This window comes from Salarias fasciatus, chromosome 16 (assembly GCF_902148845.1).
Source record: "Salarias fasciatus chromosome 16, fSalaFa1.1, whole genome shotgun sequence".
In the NCBI taxonomy this organism is placed as follows: domain Eukaryota; kingdom Metazoa; phylum Chordata; class Actinopteri; order Blenniiformes; family Blenniidae; genus Salarias; species Salarias fasciatus.
In genome coordinates this window covers 29,920,992-29,942,885 of record NC_043760.1, presented here as the reverse complement: position 1 = coordinate 29,942,885, position 21,894 = coordinate 29,920,992, and the positions used below count along the sequence as shown (strand labels likewise).

General features: G+C 47.0%; 2 protein-coding genes across 2 annotated transcripts in view; one reads left to right on the top strand and one right to left on the bottom strand.

The window, feature by feature from the left end:
• The window catches only part of il1rapl1a (interleukin 1 receptor accessory protein-like 1a), a 163,884-nt gene extending 149,993 nt beyond the window's left edge, over positions 1 to 13,891 (top strand). The window contains exons 8-12 of the mRNA XM_030112608.1: positions 6,193 to 6,338; positions 8,377 to 8,520; positions 11,029 to 11,199; positions 11,995 to 12,039; positions 12,358 to 13,891. Of these exons, the coding sequence (XP_029968468.1) occupies positions 6,193 to 6,338; positions 8,377 to 8,520; positions 11,029 to 11,199; positions 11,995 to 12,039; positions 12,358 to 13,079 (1,228 nt within the window). The 3' untranslated portion in view covers positions 13,080 to 13,891. The remainder of the gene's footprint in view (positions 1 to 6,192; positions 6,339 to 8,376; positions 8,521 to 11,028; positions 11,200 to 11,994; positions 12,040 to 12,357) is intronic.
• nr0b1 (nuclear receptor subfamily 0, group B, member 1) lies at positions 1,512 to 21,894 on the bottom strand. The gene is made up of 4 exons (XM_030112609.1): positions 21,055 to 21,894; positions 20,677 to 20,919; positions 9,179 to 9,183; positions 1,512 to 1,523 (listed from the first exon to the last, which is right to left on the bottom strand). The coding sequence occupies exons 1-2, from the start codon at positions 21,749 to 21,751 to the stop codon at positions 20,678 to 20,680; spliced, it is 939 nt and encodes a 312-aa protein (XP_029968469.1). The 5' UTR covers positions 21,752 to 21,894; the 3' UTR covers positions 1,512 to 1,523; positions 9,179 to 9,183; position 20,677.

Below are 21,894 nucleotides of genomic sequence, written 5' to 3'. Positions count from 1 at the left end.
TGAAAACTGAACCAAATTAGTGTGCAGTGGGGATAAAAAGACGCCATGACTCAAAAGTGTTTCTCTCTCTCTTTTGGCATTTTTGTTTCAGTGATGTTCAGTTTAGGACATTTTTCAATCAAAAGAAATTAGGTTGTTGTTTTTTTTGGGAACTGTCTGGTTTTTCAAAATTAGGTTTTAATTTGCATCAAAGTCAAAGAAATGTAGATTCAAGCAAATCGTGTTCCAGCCGTTGTGTCTCTGGGTTTTATAACATTAATGCTATAAGGATTCATGTTGTTTGCTCTTGATAGAGGAGCGTCATTGCAGTTTGTGCCTCCTGGTGCAGCAGGGGTTCGAACCCTGGTCCACTGCACTCCGAGTCAACACACAGGCCAATGCAGCAGCAGAGGAGGCTTTTACTGCACCCCCCGGAACACAAATCAATCTCTGTTTTGCACTGTCCTATAAAGATGGGGAATTTATCTTGACTGTGTCGTCTCTTATGTAGTATTTTTTTCCTATCTGGGGCAGAACAGGTTGCTATTTTATAAGGTTCATGTCCGGCACTGCAGTGTTTTACAAAAAGCGTCTCTCGTCCTGCACACACAGGTGAAAACATGAGTCTGGACGTGTTTTCACGAGGCTGTTTATGCACATTTCCCCTGGCTGTGGTCTCATTACGGTGCAACGCTGCACCGGCTCCAGCACGAAAGCCACACTTCCAGGGCTTTCAGACACTTAAAACAAGCCCATCTCCGTGTCTGTCCCCGGCTCGCGGCGCTACACATTTAAACAAGTCCATTCCCTGGTCCGTGTGCATGTTTCCCATTAGGGCTGTTTGGAGAGGCTGCAGCTCGGGGGAGACAGCCCTGTCAGATGGTTAACAACTGCCATTTTTCACACCGCCGCCGCTACCCGCTATCTCTCTCACTGCACCCACCTCGGCGGCATGCAGATGGGCCGCGGGGAGCCGAGGACGGCGGCTCGGAGGGAAGGAGTGGGAGAGGTGGAGAACAGGGAGTGGGAGTCGACAGGGAAGACGTGTTAGAAAAAAAAGAAAGGAGTCACTGATGAGTGACGTATGAAGACACATCTCCGATCGTCGGCTCACTGATATGAAGATGCAGCAGACACCCACACCGTCTCCTCCATCCCTCCCTCCCTCCCTCACACCAGGATTCCCCCGCTCACAGGCCGAGCGGTTGTCTTCTCAATTATTCATACCGATATTTCATGGAGCTGATCAATAATATATCCGATCGTGCACTCTGTGTTGCTGATGCTGCTACCCCGGGCGTCTTCACATCCAGCCGCCGCTTTGCTCTTACTTTCGTAAACCGTAACCGGAAATGTGGGGCGAGGAAACACGGGGAGAGATGGAGAGAATGGAGACGCACGGACAAATGTGCGAGGACGAGGCCGCCGTTTTAAGACCCGCCCGCCTTCGTCCGACCGGCTCCCGCTTCGCGTTTAGTTTTATTACGCATCAGCGGGCAAATTTAAGCCCAGAGAGGAGCGTTCGTACCCCGAGCTCAGACTTTCTGCAGGCATTTATTTAGCCAACTCCGGGCTTATCGATTCGGAGGAGTTCATTTCTATCGTGACCCAAGTCCATAAATTCTCATTTGCGGCAGCGAGACAAGGCTTGGGCTGTTATCATAGCATGGATGACTGGGCATTAGCATACAATGCAGAGATTAATAAATTAGCAAAACAAATCTGGCTCAGCATAATAAAGGAACTGATCGATACGGTATTGACCCGGTTCAGTTGGTGTTTTGCAGGTGTACATTAAACAGAAAGTATGAAAGCTGTGAAAAGGCTGGAATTGATCACTAAGTGAGCAAACACAGAGCTTTTCCTAATGAGGGGGAGAGAAAATATATAAGGAAAAGCGCCTGCAGCGGCCACGGTTCAGAACGAGTCCACGATTTACTCACTCTGCTCGGGCTGTATCAATAGACTCAATCACCCCCCGAAAGGCAGGAGGCTTCAGCTCGGGGTTTTACAGGAGTTTGCGTACCTTTCTTGAAATGTGAACATCTCGCAGTCACAGTTTACTGCTCAGCGATCGGCCGTAAAGCATCTCGGAGAACGTTCTCCTCAGTGTCGGTTCAGGTTATAGTGAAGTGAGACCAAAATACAACTCAGAAACGTCCAGTCGGTCTGGACACTTTGACCTCCTCGGCTGTTTTAGCCCCTGAAATGTTGCATTAACCTGCTGAAGGAAGCCTCTGAGATTTACGACCTCTGATTGGGAGTCACATGTGGCTCAAGTCAACCCGAACACACACACACACACTTTCAGCATTTAGATACACTGATTTACTGAACATTTGGACTGAATGGGGTGGATTGAGTTTTAGGAGAAACCGTATTGAAAAGATGAGAATCAAAGTGGAATCTTCCCGCCATGAGGCGAGAGGCTGAACCACCGTGCAGCTGGCTCCACAGATATTTATAAAATGTGGTAAATGAATTGTGGGAACCGGTAAGATTACCCATCCTCCAGCTCATAGGGCTTTCCCAATTAAGCAGCATGAATTCCCCCTCCGGGCCGTGAGGATTCATGTCTCCATGATGGCGTTCTTTTCACTGTGAGCAGTCAGAGATCGGCACGGATCGGAGGTGTTGGATAGAAGCAAGATCATGGCAATAAAGACCGAACTGCAATGAAGGACGCTTCCATGCTCTGTACACAATCTTATGTAGGGAAGAAAAGGCTGGTTAATAGTAATTAATTAACCAAAATGTCCAAAAACAGCAAAGTCGACTCACTGCTCCACGAAGTGTCGCTGGTGGGAATTGCAGACGCACCAGTGATGAGAAAACAAAACAAAGGTGGATTAAATAAAAGCAGTCCTGTCACATTTCATGTAAATTAGGCACTTACAGTTTTTTATGATTGCATAAACACTAAAAACAAAAGAATCACATAACTGTCAATACCTTACACTCAAGGAGCAAAACACGGCACCAGATTTTCACCACTATAAACACGAAGTCAGCCTCACACTTTTGCAGAACAACACACACAGTCATTTGCAGAACACTAAACACACTTGTATACATCAGACACAGACGTATATCAAGATGTCACTTCCTTGAAATTCCACAGCACTGATGGACAAATCACCACAGCCATGAGCCGTTTGGTTAAACACCCACATCAGGTGTATAAACACAGGACTGCTTTATTGTAGACACACCTGTCAGGTTAGAGCACTATGAAAATACAACAGGTGAGAAACATCATTGGCCACAGGGCTAGAATTACAGTAATGTCCCAGGGCAGCATGGTGGTAACATCACCCTTTGCGCAGCCATTTCCCTGAATGGGGTTCTCCACCGTCAGGCCAACATGGGCCCTTACAACACAGATCAAATGATCAGATGTTTGGACAGACTGCACAGCCTCCTCCCAGGAAATAACCAAATGCAGCAGATCCACTACATGGTCGTCTGGGACAGTGTGTCATCATTCCTCCACTCTGCTCTGGTCCAGAACTGGTTTCAGCACCATCCACTGTTTACAGTCGTGTACCTTCCTCCATACTCTCCATTTCTAAACCTCATCCAAGAATCTTTCTGGGCCTGGCGGTGGAGAGTTTCTGATCTCCGGCCCCAGACTCAGACGCCCCTCATTCAGGCCATGGAAGAGGCTCAAATGATCAATGTGACCAAACTGACGCTGCAGCTGTGCGAGGATGGATCCGTCGTTCAAGACGGTTTTCCCACATTGTCTTGCCAACGAAGATATTTCCTGTGATGTAGATGAAACTCTCTGGCCAGATCCAGCTAGGTGAACAGATGTTTAGTATTTAATTTATTTTACTCAGATTTCTTTTTGTTTTCTTTATTTTTATTTTATTTGTATTGTATGTATTTTTATTTGTCTATTTTGTGGGTTTACAGCGTTGGGATGTGTTTTCTTGTGATTGTCTGTGTTGACTAAATGTGATTATATGAAAAAAAATGAAATCATATTTTCAAAAGTCTGCAGCATTGATCTCGTGATGTGTTCAAATTTACTATGTTGTTTATTTGCACTTTCTCTGTGCTTCACTGACAGTAATCTATTCACTGAGAGGTCCAGAGGTAGAACTGCCAAAAGTGTTTTAACTTAAACACAGCAAGTGCTGTCATGCGATCAAAACAATTTATCTAATTAATTACAGGATTTGTAATGAATTAATCTAATTAATCGCATTTTAATCTCATATCTGCTTTCGGTCCCCAAGTGAAAAATTCAATATCAGGGACGTTACAGAATTGTAGTGCACGACTCATCAAATGAATACACCATATGAAATGTGTGTGTTTCATACGGTAACATAGTCTGGTTTTTACATGTGTATATAGTTTTTTCAGTAGTGTTTCATTTTTCGCAGGGTGTGAGGTGTTTTCCATATTGTGTGTGTGGTTGTGCTAGTTGTCTGTAGTGTTTTGAAATTCCGAGCCCTGCTTTCAAAATCGTGTTTAAGCCATTGTAAAAAAAACTGTAAGCATTATTACAACACTCTCCTGATGGACCAAACCTCATGCTGAATTGTTTCCATCCCAGCTGGAGCCACAGGTCGGCCTTCACGACCTCTGCCCCCCCCCCCCCCCCCCCCCCCCTGCAGTTTGGGAAACCCTCAGACCTTTGTCAAAGTCGCTTCAATCAATACGCTCGCTAATTCTGACGCCTCAGCTTCCAGCATGAAGTGCTGGCTGTGTGTGTGTGTGTGCGTGTGTGAGTGAGCGTGCGTGTGTGTGTGTGTGTGTGAGATGCATCACGCTTCTTGGCAGGTGTCACTGTAATGAGATAATGACTGCTATTCACCGCGCCTGCAAGTGTTTGAGAGGGAGGAGTTCAGTCTGCAGCCCAGCTGGGTGTGTGTGTGTGTGTGTGTGTGTGTGTGTGTGTGTGTGTGTGTCTCACCTGTGCTTCGCTGCCCACCTCTGCAGCCCCTCGCCCCCCCCCCGTCTCCTTTCAGGACCGGGGCATTTACTAAGAGCGAGCCGTGCCGGCTCACATGGCGCGATCATGTGAGGCGCGGGGCTTCAAAGTAAGCGCCGCTCCCCGGAGAGGCATGAATTATTCCCATGATTCCCTCTGCCAGCGCCCAACCTGACAGCGCAACACGCCCGGCCCGTGGTACACTTTCAATTACCCACGCCAAATCTCCGCATCTTATGTGCAGTTTATCGGCTTGAAGGCGAGAGAGGAGCGAAACGCTGGAGAGTCATTATCCCCCTACACACACACACACACACACACACACACACACACACACACACACGCTCCTCATCCCACTCGTCCTTCTCAGCACAGCGGTTGATACATGCAGGGACACACAAACAGAGAAATGTTGTTTTTTTTCCTCTCTCTCTTTCTCTCATTTGCACTTTGTTTCCTCCGGAGTGCCTTTGTGCTGAGGTGCTGTGGAGTGAGCTAAGCAGTGTGTCTGAGGTGTGAGGGAGCATTATCTCCCCGTCCTCCCCTCCATCAGGCTCAACCAGCCCAGCGGGGGGACACTCATTTACTTTATGGAATATTACTTTCTCTCCTTCTCGCCGTTACCATGGCAGCCGCTATAAAAAGATTTTCTTCTCATCGCCATTATTTGACCCCCCCCACACACACACACACACACACACACACGCACACACACGCACACATACACATACACACACACACACACACACACACAAACTGAGGAAGTTCCTTTATTGATTTTCATTTCCTGTATGTTTTGAGAGCAGGGAAAGAAAATTAACATACCATGAAGTACTTGAGGTTTCATCCCGAGGCCACACACACACACACACACACACACACACACACACACACACACACACTCAGTGCTGGTGAATATTTTCATTTTTAACACACTTATTTGTTTTGTAACAACGGTTCTTCATAATTTTGAAGAAAGTGTTTATTTTATGGCCGACCGGGTTCAGTCTGGGCCCTGACCGAGGTGGACCCAGGTCTTAACCCCGTCTGCAAGGCTGAGTTTCTGAATCTAGCTGGAAAAGAGAACAGCTGAATTCATTAACTTAACTCTAATGAAAGCAAATCATGAAGGAAACCACTGTGAGAAACAGGTGCGGTCCATTATGAAGAACCCAACGCCTCAGTGTGAGTTTAGACTGAACCAGACGGAGTTTAGAAGCTGCTCCGGAGGAGACCTGCTCAGGATTGTGCTTCATGTTTGTGTGCAGGGTTGTCAAGGAGCATCTTGGTGAAAAGGAGGTGGCCATATCTTTAACGATCGACTCTCTGGAGGAGGAGGACCTGGGAAATTACACGTGTTATGTGGAAAACGCTATTGGCCGTCGCCAGGCCACCATCCAGCTGTTCCGACGGGGTAAGAGCTCTGACGCCTCCCACTGCTCACCTCTGAAGTGTGTTTCCTCCATTAAAGTTGTTTTTTTTTTTTTTGTTTTTGTTTTTGTCCCCAAAGGGCGGCTTTAAAAAGTTTTTAAAAAAATAAAAAACCCTTGAAACGTATGTTCTGTGTCACCTTGTTCCAGCGGACTTCAAGTGATGAATGATAAATAAAACCATCCGAGCGCTGTTACACTTTTATCAAATGAAGTACCGGAGCAGCGGTGAGGCGATTCTGACGCGTCTGGAGGTCTTTTCATGTGAGGAAGGTCGTTTGATGGCTGTTTAAACAGCAAATTGATCCTCGGCTTTTCCCAACAGTCCAATACGTTCAGCATACAATTACATGCATGTTAATCTCTGTCTGTGATCGCCCTTTGTAGATGGCGTGAACGTTCTTTGTAGAGTGAAGACAGCTTCATTTAACTCTCAACTCAGCACATCCAGAGAGAGAGAGAGAGACAAAGGAAGACTTGAAGTGGCGCCCTCCCCTCTCTGGCTCGGTGTTTCTCATCCGTATTAGTCTGATGTTTATTTCATGTCTCCTCGCCGGCCCTGCAGCAGGTCCAGCGTTCCCCGCAGGATTCCCTCTTCCCACCGTCTCAAACGCAGCAGAGCGAGGACCGGAGAGAGAGGGAGAGAGGGAGTTCAGAAAGGAGGCGGTGGTCAGTGGAACAGCGACAGATTACTGCAGTGAAGCTATGGAGAAAGATAATAAACAGACAATTAGATGGATGTTTTCCTCACTTGCAGTGAGAACTGCAAAAATAACTGAAGGAAAATCCACCAGCCGACGCAGAAAAACATCTGGGAGAAGTTGCTTGGAATTTGGCAGAGTGCACTTGTTGCCGCTCTTGCAGCAAGGTGTGTAAAGATCAATACGCCTGTATGGTAAATAAGTAGAGAAGGGTTTGCTGAGCCGAGCCGAGGGACTGAAAACAGCACCAGGAACAGAGAGTGCCTCACCTGGAAGCCATCAGGAGGATCAAACCCGCTCCACGCATGAAGCAGGATCAGCTAATTATTAGAAGCATTTCTAAAAATACTTTTATTCAGTGTGTTCAATGTTATTTTTTACTTTTATTCAATGTTTCGTCACATGATTCTGTCCAACTTCCTCAGCCCTGTGTCAGATACGTTTTTCCCCTCAAAACTAATAACGGTGACTTCGTGACAGTAATGCTTAGATAATTATTCAGACCATGTTTGACTGTATTTACATTTTTAAGAATGCACCCAACGTGTCTTATAAAATGAAAGTGTGTTTTTCGTCCCCTCGATATGGAAATGTTAGAAGTGCGTTTTGATTATCATGGCGGTAGATTTCGCAACGTGACGGAGAAATAAGGCGAACCGAGCAGGTAAATGCTGCTTTAATACACTCCATAACTCATCCCTCCCCAGGCGAGGTCTCTGGAGAGATGGTGGAGGAGATAATGGCGGAGAGAAAAGAATGGAGGGATGCGGAGAGAAGAGCGGAAGGAGAAATGAAAGAAGGGAGCGAGGTGTGATGGAGAGGCCGGCGAGTCCTGAAGCCTCCTGTTTGGGAGACGCCTCCGCCGCCGGCCTGGATTGTCACAATTCCATATGGATGAGAACCAAAGTGCGGGCTGCGCCGCTCCAAAGAAATGAACCCAATTTCTCATTATCTCCTTTTTTCTAGTGTCTTACTGCAATGTGCCGTCTCATTTTTCTTGAACTCATTATGAGCCTCGCGTCTCCCAAGATTGATTCTGCGGCGCCGAGCGCCGAAAAAGCTGATGATGGTCCAACTTTCTGCAAATGTAAATGTGTCCAATAAGTGCCTTGTTCTCTGAGTTCAAAAGGAAAATAATGAACAAAGAAGAAACTCTTTGAGCTTAAGCAGGTGCAGAATCAATAACCAGTGTGGTGTGTTTGACTCAGGCGGCGGGAAAAAAAAAAGAGCAGATGAAGGATTTCAAGCCGTGGCTGTTTCTGCAGCTTCTAATGTTTTCTGCTGTGTGTGTGTGTGTGTGTGTGTGTGTTGTTCTCAGCAGAGCTCATGTACACCGTGGAGCTGGCAGGAGGGTTGGGAGCGATCCTGCTGCTTCTCATCTTTCTCATCTCCCTCTACAAATGCTACAAGATTGAGCTGATGCTTTTCTATAGGAGGCACTTTGGCAGCGAGGATGTGGATGGAGGTAAAGACAGCGCAATGCATCTCGGAAAAGATCCTCTATTTGTCTCTGCCTGTAGCCTTTCAACCCCCTCCTTTGTTTCCGCCTCTTTCACCGAGACTCTCTTATCCAGAAGTCAATGTCAAGCAAGCGCAGATGACTGGATGTGCGGTTTCTCTTCTCACAGATGTGAATGTGTTCAGTTTGCTTACATGGATTTGTGTGTCTGTGTGTGTGTGTGTGTGTGTGTGTGTGTGCGCCTCTCTCCACCCGGAGCCTAATCCCTGGTAGATACAGATGTCTTTTCCAGTTTGGTCTGGGCGTCGGCAGCCCATTTCCCCTCCATCGCCGCGCCGCGGCTGTGGAGCTGCATGCGATTGTGTATTTATATTGATGTCATGGGTGCATCGGGGGGGAGGAGGCACTTTTTCAATTTGTTGCCCATTTAAAAAGAGATCAGTCTCAATATGTCATGAAGTGACGCCCACCCGCCGCTGTCAGAGGCCAGATAGGAGCTGGACAGCTTCGACACGCCTTCCCTGAGCAGCAAATAAAAGTGTAATCATCCTGGAATTGAAGGGCAACTTTTCTGTTTTCTCTTCAGAACATAGTTAACTTTTGCTTCTTCAGCTCAGGATCTCTTTCTGTTTATGTCCCAGTCTATTCCCTTTGTGCCTGATACTGTGACTCTCCACTTTCTTCTCAAAAATTCTGGAAAGACTGAACTCAGAAGATTGTTCCTACAGTGGCATGAATTATCTATTACACACGGTTTTGTTGACTCAAACTTCCACATGATTAAGTCATACCATCAGGGACCGCTGATACAAGCTGTTTTTGATTTTCCAACTTTGCTAGGTGGTTAATTTGCGAGGTTGGATGCTAATTTGAAAGCGTTGTTTGATGTTGGGATCCTACCGAGCGCAGCCCTGGCCTTTCCAGTCAGTTTCAAAGCTGCGCATGCTCCTCAAAGGCTTTCTGAAAAGCCCTTCTTCCCTTTTTGGCTGGCCCACATTTCAGTTTCTACGGAGTATAATGAGTAAAACTTACTGAACATGTCACCACTATTGTCTATTTTCTGCCTGTTCAGTCTCTCCCACTGCCTTCTGGGAAATCATTCTGAGAGGAAGAAGGATATTGCGAGAGTCTTGATTTGGATATTTTTGCATCTACCCCAATTTATTCCTCATAAAAACAAAATGGCCAATTGAATAAGTTATCATGGAGAAGACGTGTGTGTTGTACGTATGCTGTAGGAGTGTGTCAGGTGTGTGAGATCTGTTCAAAGTGACGCCGTTAAGCAGTGAAGAGGGATATTTACAATCTGGGGACGTTATGTGAAGAAACTTGGAAATGGTTTCATGAACTGTTTCTTTACTTTCTGCAGGAATCATTATTGCATGTTCCTTTTCAAAGGGAAAATTCCACAGAATGACAGCAGCGTTTGAAAGTAGGCGTTAAAAAAACCACACACAGACAGACACCCAGAAAAGGAAAAAGAAATTAAAATGATTTGATCTGCTTTGATCCAGTTGATCCAACTCTGTGACTGAGATTCAAAGAGACCAATAAAAGCCCGCATTTTGAGTGAGGAGTCGTTTTCCTATGAAAAAAAAAAAAAAAAAGATTTATATTTCCACTTCAGGATCAAATACAATGTTCATCCAGCCATAGGAGTGAACCTTCTTATGCATCAGAGATGTAACTAACACCTGTTAGTGTAAAAACAGCTGAGTATGTTTTAATATGTGTGTTAGTGTGTGTTGTGCGTATCAGTACAGCTGTGTTGTACATTTATTGAAATGTTTTTTTTCCAGCAGAAGTGAATAAAGTGTCTTTGTCAAACAGAAAATGCAGCATATTAAAGTTCGACAACAGTTTTTGTAGATTTAAAAAAGGTGGTTTAACTGATTGCCTGAAGTAGATTATCGGTTTAATCAGACCTACTCACTAGTGAATGATAGTTTTTGAAATAAGTGTGCAAATTATATCGAGTAGTGAAATTACTTGCTTAAAAATACTCACAAGTGCCCAAAAATACTGCTTAGTTACGTGAATGTGAGCGTTCAGGGCTTGTTATTTGGCGTTGTGCGTGTTGTAAATGGGTCAGAGTGTGTTTTCTATCGGGATCAGAATCAGAGGAGCTCTATTTATCCCTGAGGGGCAATCGGGCAATTAAAAGCTCTGCGCAGCAGCAAGACAGACATAATACAGTCTAATTAAACATTTAGGACTCTGACATTGAAATTGTAAAGTGGTTAAAAAAGCGTCGGGACGCTGCGATGCTGCTGGACTGGCACACAGCGGTGGGTAATTGGTGTTTTGGTGGAACAGTGTGACGAACAGAGGGGGGAATGGCTCATAGGTGTGTGTGTGGGTGTGTGTGTACTGTACTGTACGTCTGTCACGATGTGTTTCAGAGTGAACGGACATTTTTGAGTTTCTTCTGACTCAGTTACTGTTTGGACTTCAGTGTTTGAGTGTCCACATTTTTCCTGATCCATTCTCTTTATCGCTTGTTTATTGTCCCAGAAAATAAAGACTACGATGCGTATCTGTCCTACACCAAAGTGGACCCAGACCAGTGGAGCCAGGAGACCCGGGAGGAGGAGCGCTTCGCCCTGGAGATCCTCCCCGACGTGCTGGAGAAGCACTACGGATACAAGCTCTTCATCCCCGATCGAGACCTCATTCCAACTGGAAGTAAGCACCGTGTGTGTGTGTGTGTGTGTGTGAGGGCATATCAGTGTTGAGCACATTGCAGTCTGAAGTGTGTGTTGCACCGTGTTTGTCTTCGCTGTTGTTTTTCACCGTCTTGTGTTGTCGGGGAAAAGACCTCCACGCTTCTGAACGGCGATCAGATCAGAGTCATTTTCTGTGAAATCCTGCCGTTGAGAACCCGTTCTCTGAAGTCCTCCCGACCCCCTCCGGGTCGGAGTGGATGATCAGCGGCTCTTTCCGTCCCGTGCGCTGCAGATGTGGGAGCACTGTACACAGTGTGTACCGGGAGCTGATGTATTGAACAAATTCATCATCCGCCGCCGTTCTCATCCGTGCATTAATAAATCCATAAAAATTCTGTGTGAACGTATTCTCCTGCGCGCATCAGTCTGCCTCTGCCAGCGGTGCGCTCTGCGCTCTAGTTAGGACTGATGCTATGTGTTTGTACTTTTGGCTTCATGTGGAACAGATAAAACGCAAACACGTCCTCGCCGGTCCAGACAGAATTAAACATCAGTGAGTAATGCGCGGAGGCTCGGAGCCCCGCTGACTGAGCCGCCTCGATCCTTTAATCAAAAGAAAATTGCCGGCAGCGTCTGCGCCAAGCAGAATCATTGTAGATGAATGTCCAATCAGGGAAACACGGTGTGTGATTAATCATATGTGAAATAAAAAAGATGGGTCTGCGCCGCCACTTTCACCAGAGTGTGTTGAGGATGTTTTTGTGTGTGTGCTGTGTTCCTCCTGTGACCTGAATGTGAACATGTTTATGTTTAGGTCTGACCAATGAGCATTACCAGGAAGACACGCGGCTCTTTGGAGGTACTCGCCCTCAGTCTTCTCCTCTTGCATCCGCTGCTTTCATTGGCCTGAGAGACGCTCAGAGCGGCGCTGCGGGATCTGGACCAGGCCCAGATCCCGCGCAGCGTCATCGATTCCCGGTCCGCAGTACAGCAACGGCTGCAGCCGGGCGGCAGAATAAGCAGCTGTCATTGTCTTGTGCTCGTGTCTGACGTCCATCCATCACTCCCCGTCCCGTTTCTGTCTGTAGTAAATTATATCAGCATTGCTCATGTCACTTGATTCTTTTTGCGCCTTTCATGTCTAATGAGAGTGTTTCCCCTGGCCTCGCCTGTGCAGCCTACATCGAGGACGTGGCCCGCTGCGTGGACCAGAGCAAGCGCCTCATCATCGTCATGACGCCCAACTACGTGGTGCGGCGCGGCTGGAGCATCTTCGAGCTGGAGACGCGGCTGCGCAACATGCTGGTGACCGGCGAGATCAAGGTCATCCTCATCGAGTGCGCCGAGCTGCGCGGCATCATGAACTACCAGGAGGTGGAGGCGCTGAAGCACACCATCAAGACGCTGACCGTCATCAAGTGGCGCGGGCCCAAGAGCAACAAGCTCAGCTCCAAGTTCTGGAAGCAGCTGCAGTACGAGATGCCGTTCCGGCGCACGGAGCCCATGCTCACGCACGAGCCGGCGCTGGACGTCAGCGAGCAGGGCCCCTTCGGCGAGCTGCAGACCGTCTCCGCCATCTCCATGGCGGCGGCCACCTCCACCGCCATGGCCACCGCCCACCCGGAGCTGCGCTCGTCCTTCCACAACACCTACCACACCACCATGAGGCAGAAACACTACTACCGCAGCTACGAGTACGACCTGCCCCCCGGGGGGACCCTGCCGCCGCTGTCCTCCCTGGGGAACCAGCACACCTACTGCAACATCCCCCTGACTCTGCTGAACGGCCAGCGGCCGCCGGGGAAGAGCCGGGAGCACAGCCTGGAGGAGGCGCACGCCAACAACGCCATGCTGCCGCTGCTGCCCCGCGAGACCAGCATCTCCAGCGTCATCTGGTAAGGCCCGCAGCCCGGCGCCGGCTTCAGGGGGGTCGGACCGGGTCCGTCTCGGCCCGCTTGGTTCCGAGGAACACGTTAGAGGCCGCCACGACGGCGGCGGCGGCGGATCCATCTGGCTCCGGCCGACGTTGAACTGACAGCGAGTGGCGGCCGGCCGGTGGACACGCTTTCTCCTGTTTTTCAAGTGGACTGCGTCCCCGTCGCACGGGACGTCTTCTGTGTGGGACTGACCGGGGACAGAAACGAAAACACACACCGCTTCATCGATTGGCCCGAGAACAGAGACTCGCCGGGACTCCGGAACACTCACCGTCTGCAATCCACGCACACACACGCATACGTCAACACACGCAAACGTGCATACATACAAACAAAAGGAAAACAGGGTCTGTACATATGTTTGGATTTCTTTGTAGCATCAGTGTTTTCCTGTTCCGTTCTTCTGTTTGTTTTCTTCGATCATGTCCGTTGCCTTCTCTACTGTAGGACTTTGCTTTGACTTGTTATACAGAGTTGTATATTTTCGTTTTCTTATGTTTTTGGTTCATTTTCTTTGTTTATTCTCATTTTAACACGCTTGTTTCAGAAAGCCAGTATGTCACGTACCTGCGCTGTTCTCTTTTTTTTTTTTTTTTTGTTTCTCTGTTTGTTTTATCAATCTTTGTGTAGTTTAAGAGAACATTTTGTTTAAAAAAAAAAAAAAAAAAAACCTTTTGAAAATTGCCTGGACATTTCAGGAGCTTTGAGGGGCTGAAACTTGTTTTTGTTTACCTGTAAAAGGTGTATCTAGTTTAAAAGGAAAACTCACTTTGGGATTAAATGAAAAAAAAAAAATCATAGAATATGCAAAAAGAAGGACAAGCAGGCAAAAACATCCCGTCCTGTGGGACCGAGGAAGAGTGACTGGAGAGCGGCGCCGGTCTCCTCCAATCAGACCGGCCGATCTCTCTAACGCTTCATATTTTCTATTGAAACAAACAGCCTTGCTGTTTTAGAGCGATAGTGAAATGCCTCACCTTAAAAAGAAATCTGTAGATTATTTTAAAAAGAATTCTATTTTTATAACAGAAAAGAGTTTGCTTGAGAAGTCATACTTATTTGCATTTCATCTTCCATAGAAAGAGGATTTGTGTATAAGTGTTATGCTGGTTTTGTACACTTGCAACGTGGTTCCTGGTTTGTTAAGAGATTAAGGTCGCTTTTGAATCCCACGCGACGAAATACGTCCTCTACTCTTCAAGATTCAAAAGTGAAGCATTTTCAATGTTTTGGTTCTTAAAACATACTATTATTCCCATCCTGACGATTCATTTGCTTCATATGGATAGTTCATGTTTAAGGAAAGAAAAGACTTCATTTGTGTTTTGAAAGACTTTTTAAATATATTTGAAGGTGTGATTTTTGAGTATGCATAGAAAATAGATATGTATTCTATATATAATATAGATATTTATATAAATATATAAACACAATTTTCACTTGGAAAGAAATGTCTATCTTTATAGAAACACAATCATTATCAGTTGCCCTTACTTTCTCACTGCACATTAAAAACATTGATTTCCTTTGGATGTTTTCCTTTTGTGTCCACTTCAAACGTTCCTGGTTAGAAATTGGTGAAATCTTTCAACTCTCACTCTGACCTCTGTGAAGGATTTTTTCTTTGAGAATGAGTAAAGGTAAAAATAGACAACTTATTTAATAATTCAAAGTATTATGAATCTCACATTTTCAGTTTTCCACTGACGGATGTTTTATTATCATCAAGAAATCATCACTAAATGCACATTTCCACTGGAAACAACAATAATCTTTTTTTTATAAAGTGTTTTATCTTGAACAAATGTAGATAAAAAATGCTTTTTTCTGTTAAAAGATCAATCTTATCAGCTCAATATTGTGCAGAACAAAAGATGTGAATGTTCAAATTATGGTTGTAGTCAGTAGAGATTTGTGATTATAAAGTATCTGAGGACTATGTTGAGTTTGAGGAAAATTTTAAAGCGAGGGTAGACGATGTTGAAGAGCCTGCAAGATTTGAAAGTGGCACACCTCAACCCATGCCCCCCAAGCTCCTCCTACTCCAATCAGTGCTTGGCCCAACGCCACACCCCCACCGACGTGACCGCGCATCTCAACTCATGTTTTCAATGGGACCCCGCTCCAAGCCCAGGGTGACCAGACGTCCTCTTTTACCCGGACGTGTCCACTTTGTACGTCCTGTCCGGGGCGTCCGGGCGGGTTTTTTAAATTGAAGGAGATGTCCGGGGTTCACTGTTTCTCATAGCACATAAACGTAAATTGACCCGCGCTTTGCACACAGTACTAAGTGCTTTTGGACAACATCGCCTACCCGAGCTTTAAGTTGTTAATTCTGCATTTTCCTTCAACATGCGTCCACAAAACATTTATTTTTCCGCTGAATCTGCCCTTCAGTCGGCCTAGTGTTGGACAAGATCTGGGGAATTTGTAGTGGATTATTTACAACAGACTGGGAAAAGCAGCATGGCTTCCTGTTCTCGGTGTCTTAGGGAAACAGTCAGTGATGTTAAGTCAGTGTGATGTGGCCTCGTCTGGTCACAGATTCATTCATAGGTTCATCTGAAGTTCACTGATGTTTCTGGTCTGAGTCATGAAACACCTGCTCAGGGGGAAATAAAGGAATTCTGAACGAATGACGAGGAAAAGAGGCTTCGACGCGACGTCTGAAGTGAACCAGCGACTCTCAGACAGCAACAAGCGGCTCCTCCAGAGGTGAGCTCTGCAGGTTTCAGGCTCCAAAATGGTGAACTTCCTCACTTCCTGTTCCGATGCCGGCTGGACGTTCCGGTCTCACGCTCGCTCCTCCTGTCAGATAAAGCCACAAACGCCCAACAAAGATTTAAGCGCTGATATAAGAAGCGTTTTGGCTCAAAGCCAAGGATTTTTATGATGCCTGACATTTGCTTGGCAACATAAACACAGCGGCGGGTGAGGCCTGCCAAACAGCGCCCTCTCCTGGGGATAAACACTTCCTGCACTGAGACTGACAGAACACGGCTGTACACAAAAAAACAACAAGCAGATTTACTGACGCCTGCCAGCCCCAGGAGGAACACGGAAACTGGGGCAGAAGAGGGAAAAACACAGGAACGCACAAAGTTAAAGGCAAAAAAAAAGTGAGTAAAAGCCTGTATGTAAAAACCAGGAGCCAAATGGCTCATTAATGTGTTCTGTCGAACAGTGGTCGACATGTAAATACTGACACACACTCAGCCAGCAGACAGCCTGGTGGCTTTTTGGCAGCTTCCCTCTGAACAGCTGGAGTTTTAATAGCAGACACATGATTAATAGAGTCTTTATTACCCTGAACAATTAAGAGCTTAATTGGAGAGAAAATGGGTCCCATTGAGAAGGAGTGAGACAGAAACGAGAATATCTTCTCTCTCTCCCACCCCCACCTCTCTCTCTCTCTCTCTCTCTCTTTCAGACAGACTATATTTTGAGTCCTTTGGGGGGGAAAGACCTAAATTACCTCACAGAAGAATCACCCACAAAAATATCAAACATCAGCCAGTTCTGTCTGGATTTGTGTCCATTAAATGTTCGTGTTCAGAGGAATAAAAGCCATTCGGGCTTTCATATTTTGATTCTGTGACCATTATGTCCTTTTAGTTTTGAATCGCAGAATGATTTGGAAAGTATTTTAAGATAAGTGTGGTTTTGTGTGTTTATAAGAGAAACATCTAGCTGTGAAGCGTGTGCGTGTGTCTCCTGTAATACCTGACGGCGCCACTAGGCGGTGTGTGAGAGTGAAGGTCGAGCAGACAGACGCCACCTGCTCTCTCCATCCTTCCATTGTTGCTGCTTGTCTGTGTCTTTTTCTGGAATCATGAACAGAAGTCAAATCAGCACAAACACCGAGCAGCTGCTGCGCTGAGGGACGCTCCCAAACGCCACGGCCGCCGCCGTAAACATCCCGTCACCCTGCCGAGCCGCAGACTTCCTGGGAAACCGGTCGAGATGTTTGGGGGAGGCTTCATTTTCGTTGAGTTCATTGGAGTTAGGTGGCGAAGTGTTGGTGGGGTCTGGAAAGCAGCGGAGTCGCTCAGACATCGCTGCTCTTCTCCTCACTTCATTCCACTCAGCATCACAGAGGCCCGGCCTGCTGTGTGGCGTTTTAAATAATAAACCCCTCCTCTACTCCCAGGTCACACACACACACACACACACACACACACACACACACACACACTGCGTTGCCTATCCAGAAACAAGCGGTCATTTCACGGTCGGCTGACTCTTCCTGACTGAGACAGAAAACTCTACATAAATTCCATCCCTGCTGAGGAGATGAACATCTGTCTTTGTCTTTTTCATCCACAGCAGAGAATGAAATGAGGAAAGCAGTGAAAATACTTAACAGCTGTGTTCAGCTTTTTAACTGGATTTTATTATTTTCTCCCATTCCTGCCTCATCTCATCATATTTCTAATAACATACACTGGTTATTATTATTGTTGTTAATTTATAGAATATTCTTCAAAGCTTAATAAAATATTTATATTCTATTTAAATATACAGTAAAAGCCTTCTGCGTAGCCTAATAATAAGAATGAAGTTAACATAAAGTGGCCACGTCTTTTTGCATTCAGGACCAGGAGCAGTTATTATCGCTGCTCGTAAAGTTTTTGTGGTGAAGGATTCACTTCCCCGAAGTGGATTTTTATAACATTACAAAACACTGGAAATGGCCTGACATTTTTCAAATTACTGATTTTAATATTTAAGCAATAAAAAGGAGGATAAAGGTCTTCATTCGCCACGCGGTAGTGCAGGAAGAAGTATTTTTCATTTTAACCATCTGAAAAAGGAGCATTGCTTTAATTGTTTCAGTACATTTGTGGAGCAGGAATAACGTCTGCTTCAAGTTTCCAACCTGACAAGTGTGAGAATTAAAAAAAATTAAATGTGAATTTCAAATCTAACACCCTGAACAGTTTTACAGCCACATCAAGTTGAGCTCAGTTCAGTAAAATAAAGATGGCCGGTTCATCTAACCAGGTTACAGAAGTTCCTAAATGTGGAAATATGAAGTTTTATCTTTGTGTAGTGAACACCAAGTTATAATCTGTTTTGTTCTGTTGCTTTGTTTCTGTTTTTTTTAAATCAAAAGAAGTTTTCTTACCAGTTTGATCAGTTTTATTGATCCGTACAATAAAACATTGATGAAATGTCATGACGATCCTAATCACAGCGTGCAAATTGAGTCTCACATTACACTGTTTCCGTGGGTATCGTGGTCATTCTTCAATATTTCAAACATTTTTTTTTGTTCTAAATTTGTACCAGATATACTGAAACAGTTTTATGAATCTCCAAATCACTGTGAAAGTAGCATCTTTTATGATAACTGATGATTGGCTTAGAATCACATCATATACTATATTTAATTAAATGAATATAGGACATCCAGTAGTTACACTACAACCTGTATTTTTTAAGTATGTACGTTAACATGACTTCCACAAACCTCCACACACTGAACCAACTGGTTAAACTGCAAGCTGCGTTTGAGAAACGGCTTCATATGAACGGTTTCTGAGGCAGTAGTGTTCATTCAGTGATGAGGTGAATGCTGATGGAGACCCAGTGGAGGGTCAGTCCATGTTCCAGCTGACATTTTACAAAAGTCAGGGTACATCCAGCACGGGACACACACACACACACACACACACACACACACACACACACACACACACACACACACACACACGGTCAATTTAAAGACACGAAATCTCTAATTGCAGTAGAAAACTGGAGTAAAAGGAGAGAAAAACACACAAGAACATCAAACTTCCCAGAGAAAGCTCCCAAGCCTGGATTCGAACCAGGGAACCTCTTATTGTGAGAGAAATGTTAAAACCAGTACAAAATAAAAAGCTGAACAACAGATTGAACTGTTGCCTTCATATAGTTAAAAAGTGAGTGGGTTCCCTCTTTAAGTTGATCCACCCTGCCGGGTTTCACAGTGACGAGCTGTCTGAACTGCTGCTCAGTGGAACAGGAGAGGATCTGTGTGTTTAATGATCCTGTAGTGGTGTGCTGCATCTCCAGCCACACTCCAGACCACAAACCGTCATCCAGCGGTGGTTTAAGGTTCTGTCACATCTCAGGCCAGGTCCTGTCTGCGTGGGGTTTGCATGTTCTGCCTGTGTGTCTGGAGCTTCTGGGGGTAATTCACCTGGATCACAGGACAGAGGTGTGTTAGTTAGATTAGGTTCAGTGGTCACCGTGATTCGCCCACAGCAGTGTGCTGACTGTGACGGACTGGGAGCTTTTCCAGGGTCGATCACACACTTCGATCAGCGTCACCTGGAAGTAGTAACTTCTGAAATGTGGGACTTTTACATGTAATTTAGGATTCTCACTATACTTGCAAACTTTTCTGAAACACTACCTTAAGGGATGCTTTTTATTTCTTTAAATGATAGATGTGATTTACAGTCCTGACTCTCTAGCTTGGCTGTTTTCTAGCTTCACTGGTGTGATATTTATGAAACAAATAGCGTGGAAACCAGCTAATGCGAACCATCTGGCCTTCGGACAGTGATAAAGTATTCACGCTGCTTCAGGGGAAGTCAAGTGTTTCAGGACTCAGCCTCATAAAGAACATGGTCATTCCAGAGCAGCGCTGTTGCTTCATTACTGGAGGTGAAGCTTGACGCAGCAGGTCACTGTGTGATACTTTAACCTCTGCCTCAGGTGTTGCGTTTGCCTGTTGGCTTCTTTCAATGAGCGATCATTCCTCTGGATTCTTTTTAATCTTCAGCCACCAAATTCCACATTTATTGTCAATTCTCTGAAAGACAGGTAGAACATCGCCGAAGGCACTTTTCCAAGGCCGGCTCCTCTCTGCCCCGGTGCTGGAGGGTGGGGGGGGGGGGGGCGGTGCTCAGGCTGTGTGCGGTATGCTGATGCTCTCTGGTGGTGTGACATGAAACTTCAACATTTCCACAAGCCGTGGAAACTTTGATCCTGTCTACCTGCTGCACCGTGAAGAGCCTGAGTGAGTCATTATCGATCTGCAGCCGATGTGAAAAGCCTTCGCTGCCGACATCCATCAGGATGACTCACAATATTCAAGGTGACAGGAGTGATAAGACGGTCGTTATCATCTCTGCTTCTGTGCTCAGACTTCTATCTGCTGCAGATGATTCAGTCTGGGGCTGATTTCACACACTCTGCCACCGGAAAGTATGTCAGTAGGAACAGACCAGATACGACACAGGAGCGCACAATCAGTTAAACTTTTTATTATTATTATTACCATAGAAAAATAATTTTTGTAAAAACAAATAAGTTATGAATTCCAGCAGCTGCTTGGTATTTTTTTTTTCCTCTATAATAACATCTTTCCCTGGACACACTCCTTTTCTTTTTCTCTGTCATTCTCACGCGCAAACACACTCACACACACTCTATCTCTCTCTCTCACACACACACACACACACTTCGCGTGTGACGGTCATCTGACAGTCCGTGAGGGTTCGGGCAGGTGCCTGGGGGTAACGGAGTCCCTGCCGCTCCGCCCTGCTCCTACCTGGAGCGCCTCGCGCCCTACTTCCCGTAGAACATCTCCATGAGGACCTCCTCGATGTTGACGGAGCCAATGACGGGCCTGAAGAAGAGCTGCGCCACCACGGGGGGGCTGATGGCCCGCAGCATGGACAGCGCTATGAGCAGCTTGGCGAAGCGCGTGCTGTCCTCGCGGTGGATCAGCCTCACGTGCTCGTTCAGAGCCTGGTGCGCCTCCCGGCGCAGGGACTGGATGTAGTGCAGACAGCGCAGCCCGTCCAGATCTGAGGGGAGGGGAGGGGGGGGGGGGGGGGGGGGGGGGGGGGGGGACAAACAGCTGATGATGCTTCAGCGGGAAACTCACACTCACAGCCTGTTGCATGCGGACGTTACGGACTCATCATGCTGTCCGGACCCACCTGGGTTGAAGAGCACGGCCCCCTTCAGGTATGCGTACTCCTTGGTGCTGATATCCACACTCCAGCACTTCTTCAGGAAAGCCTTGATCGCCTCGATGTCCACCACGGACACGCCGGCGGCCCCGCGGCTCTGCGCGGCGGGCGCCTCGCCGTGGCGCTCGGGCCCGCCGGTGAGGATCCGCTGCAGCATGCTGGGCTCCACCGTCTCCGTGGTGTCAAAGTCCACGCGGTCCTGCGCCAGTCCCAGCACGAGCAGCGGCGCCCAGCCGCTCCGGATCAGCATCAGCTGGTCGTCCTCCGGCAGCTCCCGGAAGCACGGCACGTTCTTCACGAAGCGCAGCGTCTTGACCAGCACGGCCGACGCGGCTTTGCAGGTGACCTGCGGGGAGCGCAGCACGCCGCGGCGGCGCGTGGAGCCGCACGAGCACGCCTGCTGCTGCCGGAGCTCCTGCAGCGCGGAGGCGCAGGTGGAGGAGGAGGAGGAAGAGGAGGAGGAGGAGGAGGAGGGGGGCTTCTGGAGCGCGTGCCCCGGGGTCGTCTGCTGCTGCTGCGTGGGGTGCGGGTGCGGGTGCGGGTGCGCGTGCTGCTGGAGCTTCTCCGCGCCCCCCAGGCTGTCGCTCTTCAGGATGCTGTACAGAATGCTGCTGTTGGCGCGGCCGCTGGCGCCGCGGCAGCGGCAGCCCTCCAGCGAGGCCATGGCCGCTGGAGGAGCCCGGCGCCGCCCGCCGCCTCTCTGGAGAGCGGGGGGTCAGTGGCGGGGGGAGCGCTGTTTGTCTTGGCTGCCGGTAGCCTCGAGAGCAAGGCAGCAGGTTTATGTTAGCTCCCGTCTGTCTGTCCCTG

Coding starts and splice junctions, on each gene's coding strand:
- nr0b1 (XM_030112609.1), bottom strand. CDS start 21,751: ATGGCCTCGCTGGAGGGCTGCCGCTGCCGCGGCGCCAGCGGCCGCGCC. Junction 20,920..21,054: donor GGCCGTGCTCTTCAACCCAG/GTGGGTCCGGAC, acceptor CCCTCCCCTCAG/ATCTGGACGGGCTGCGCTGT.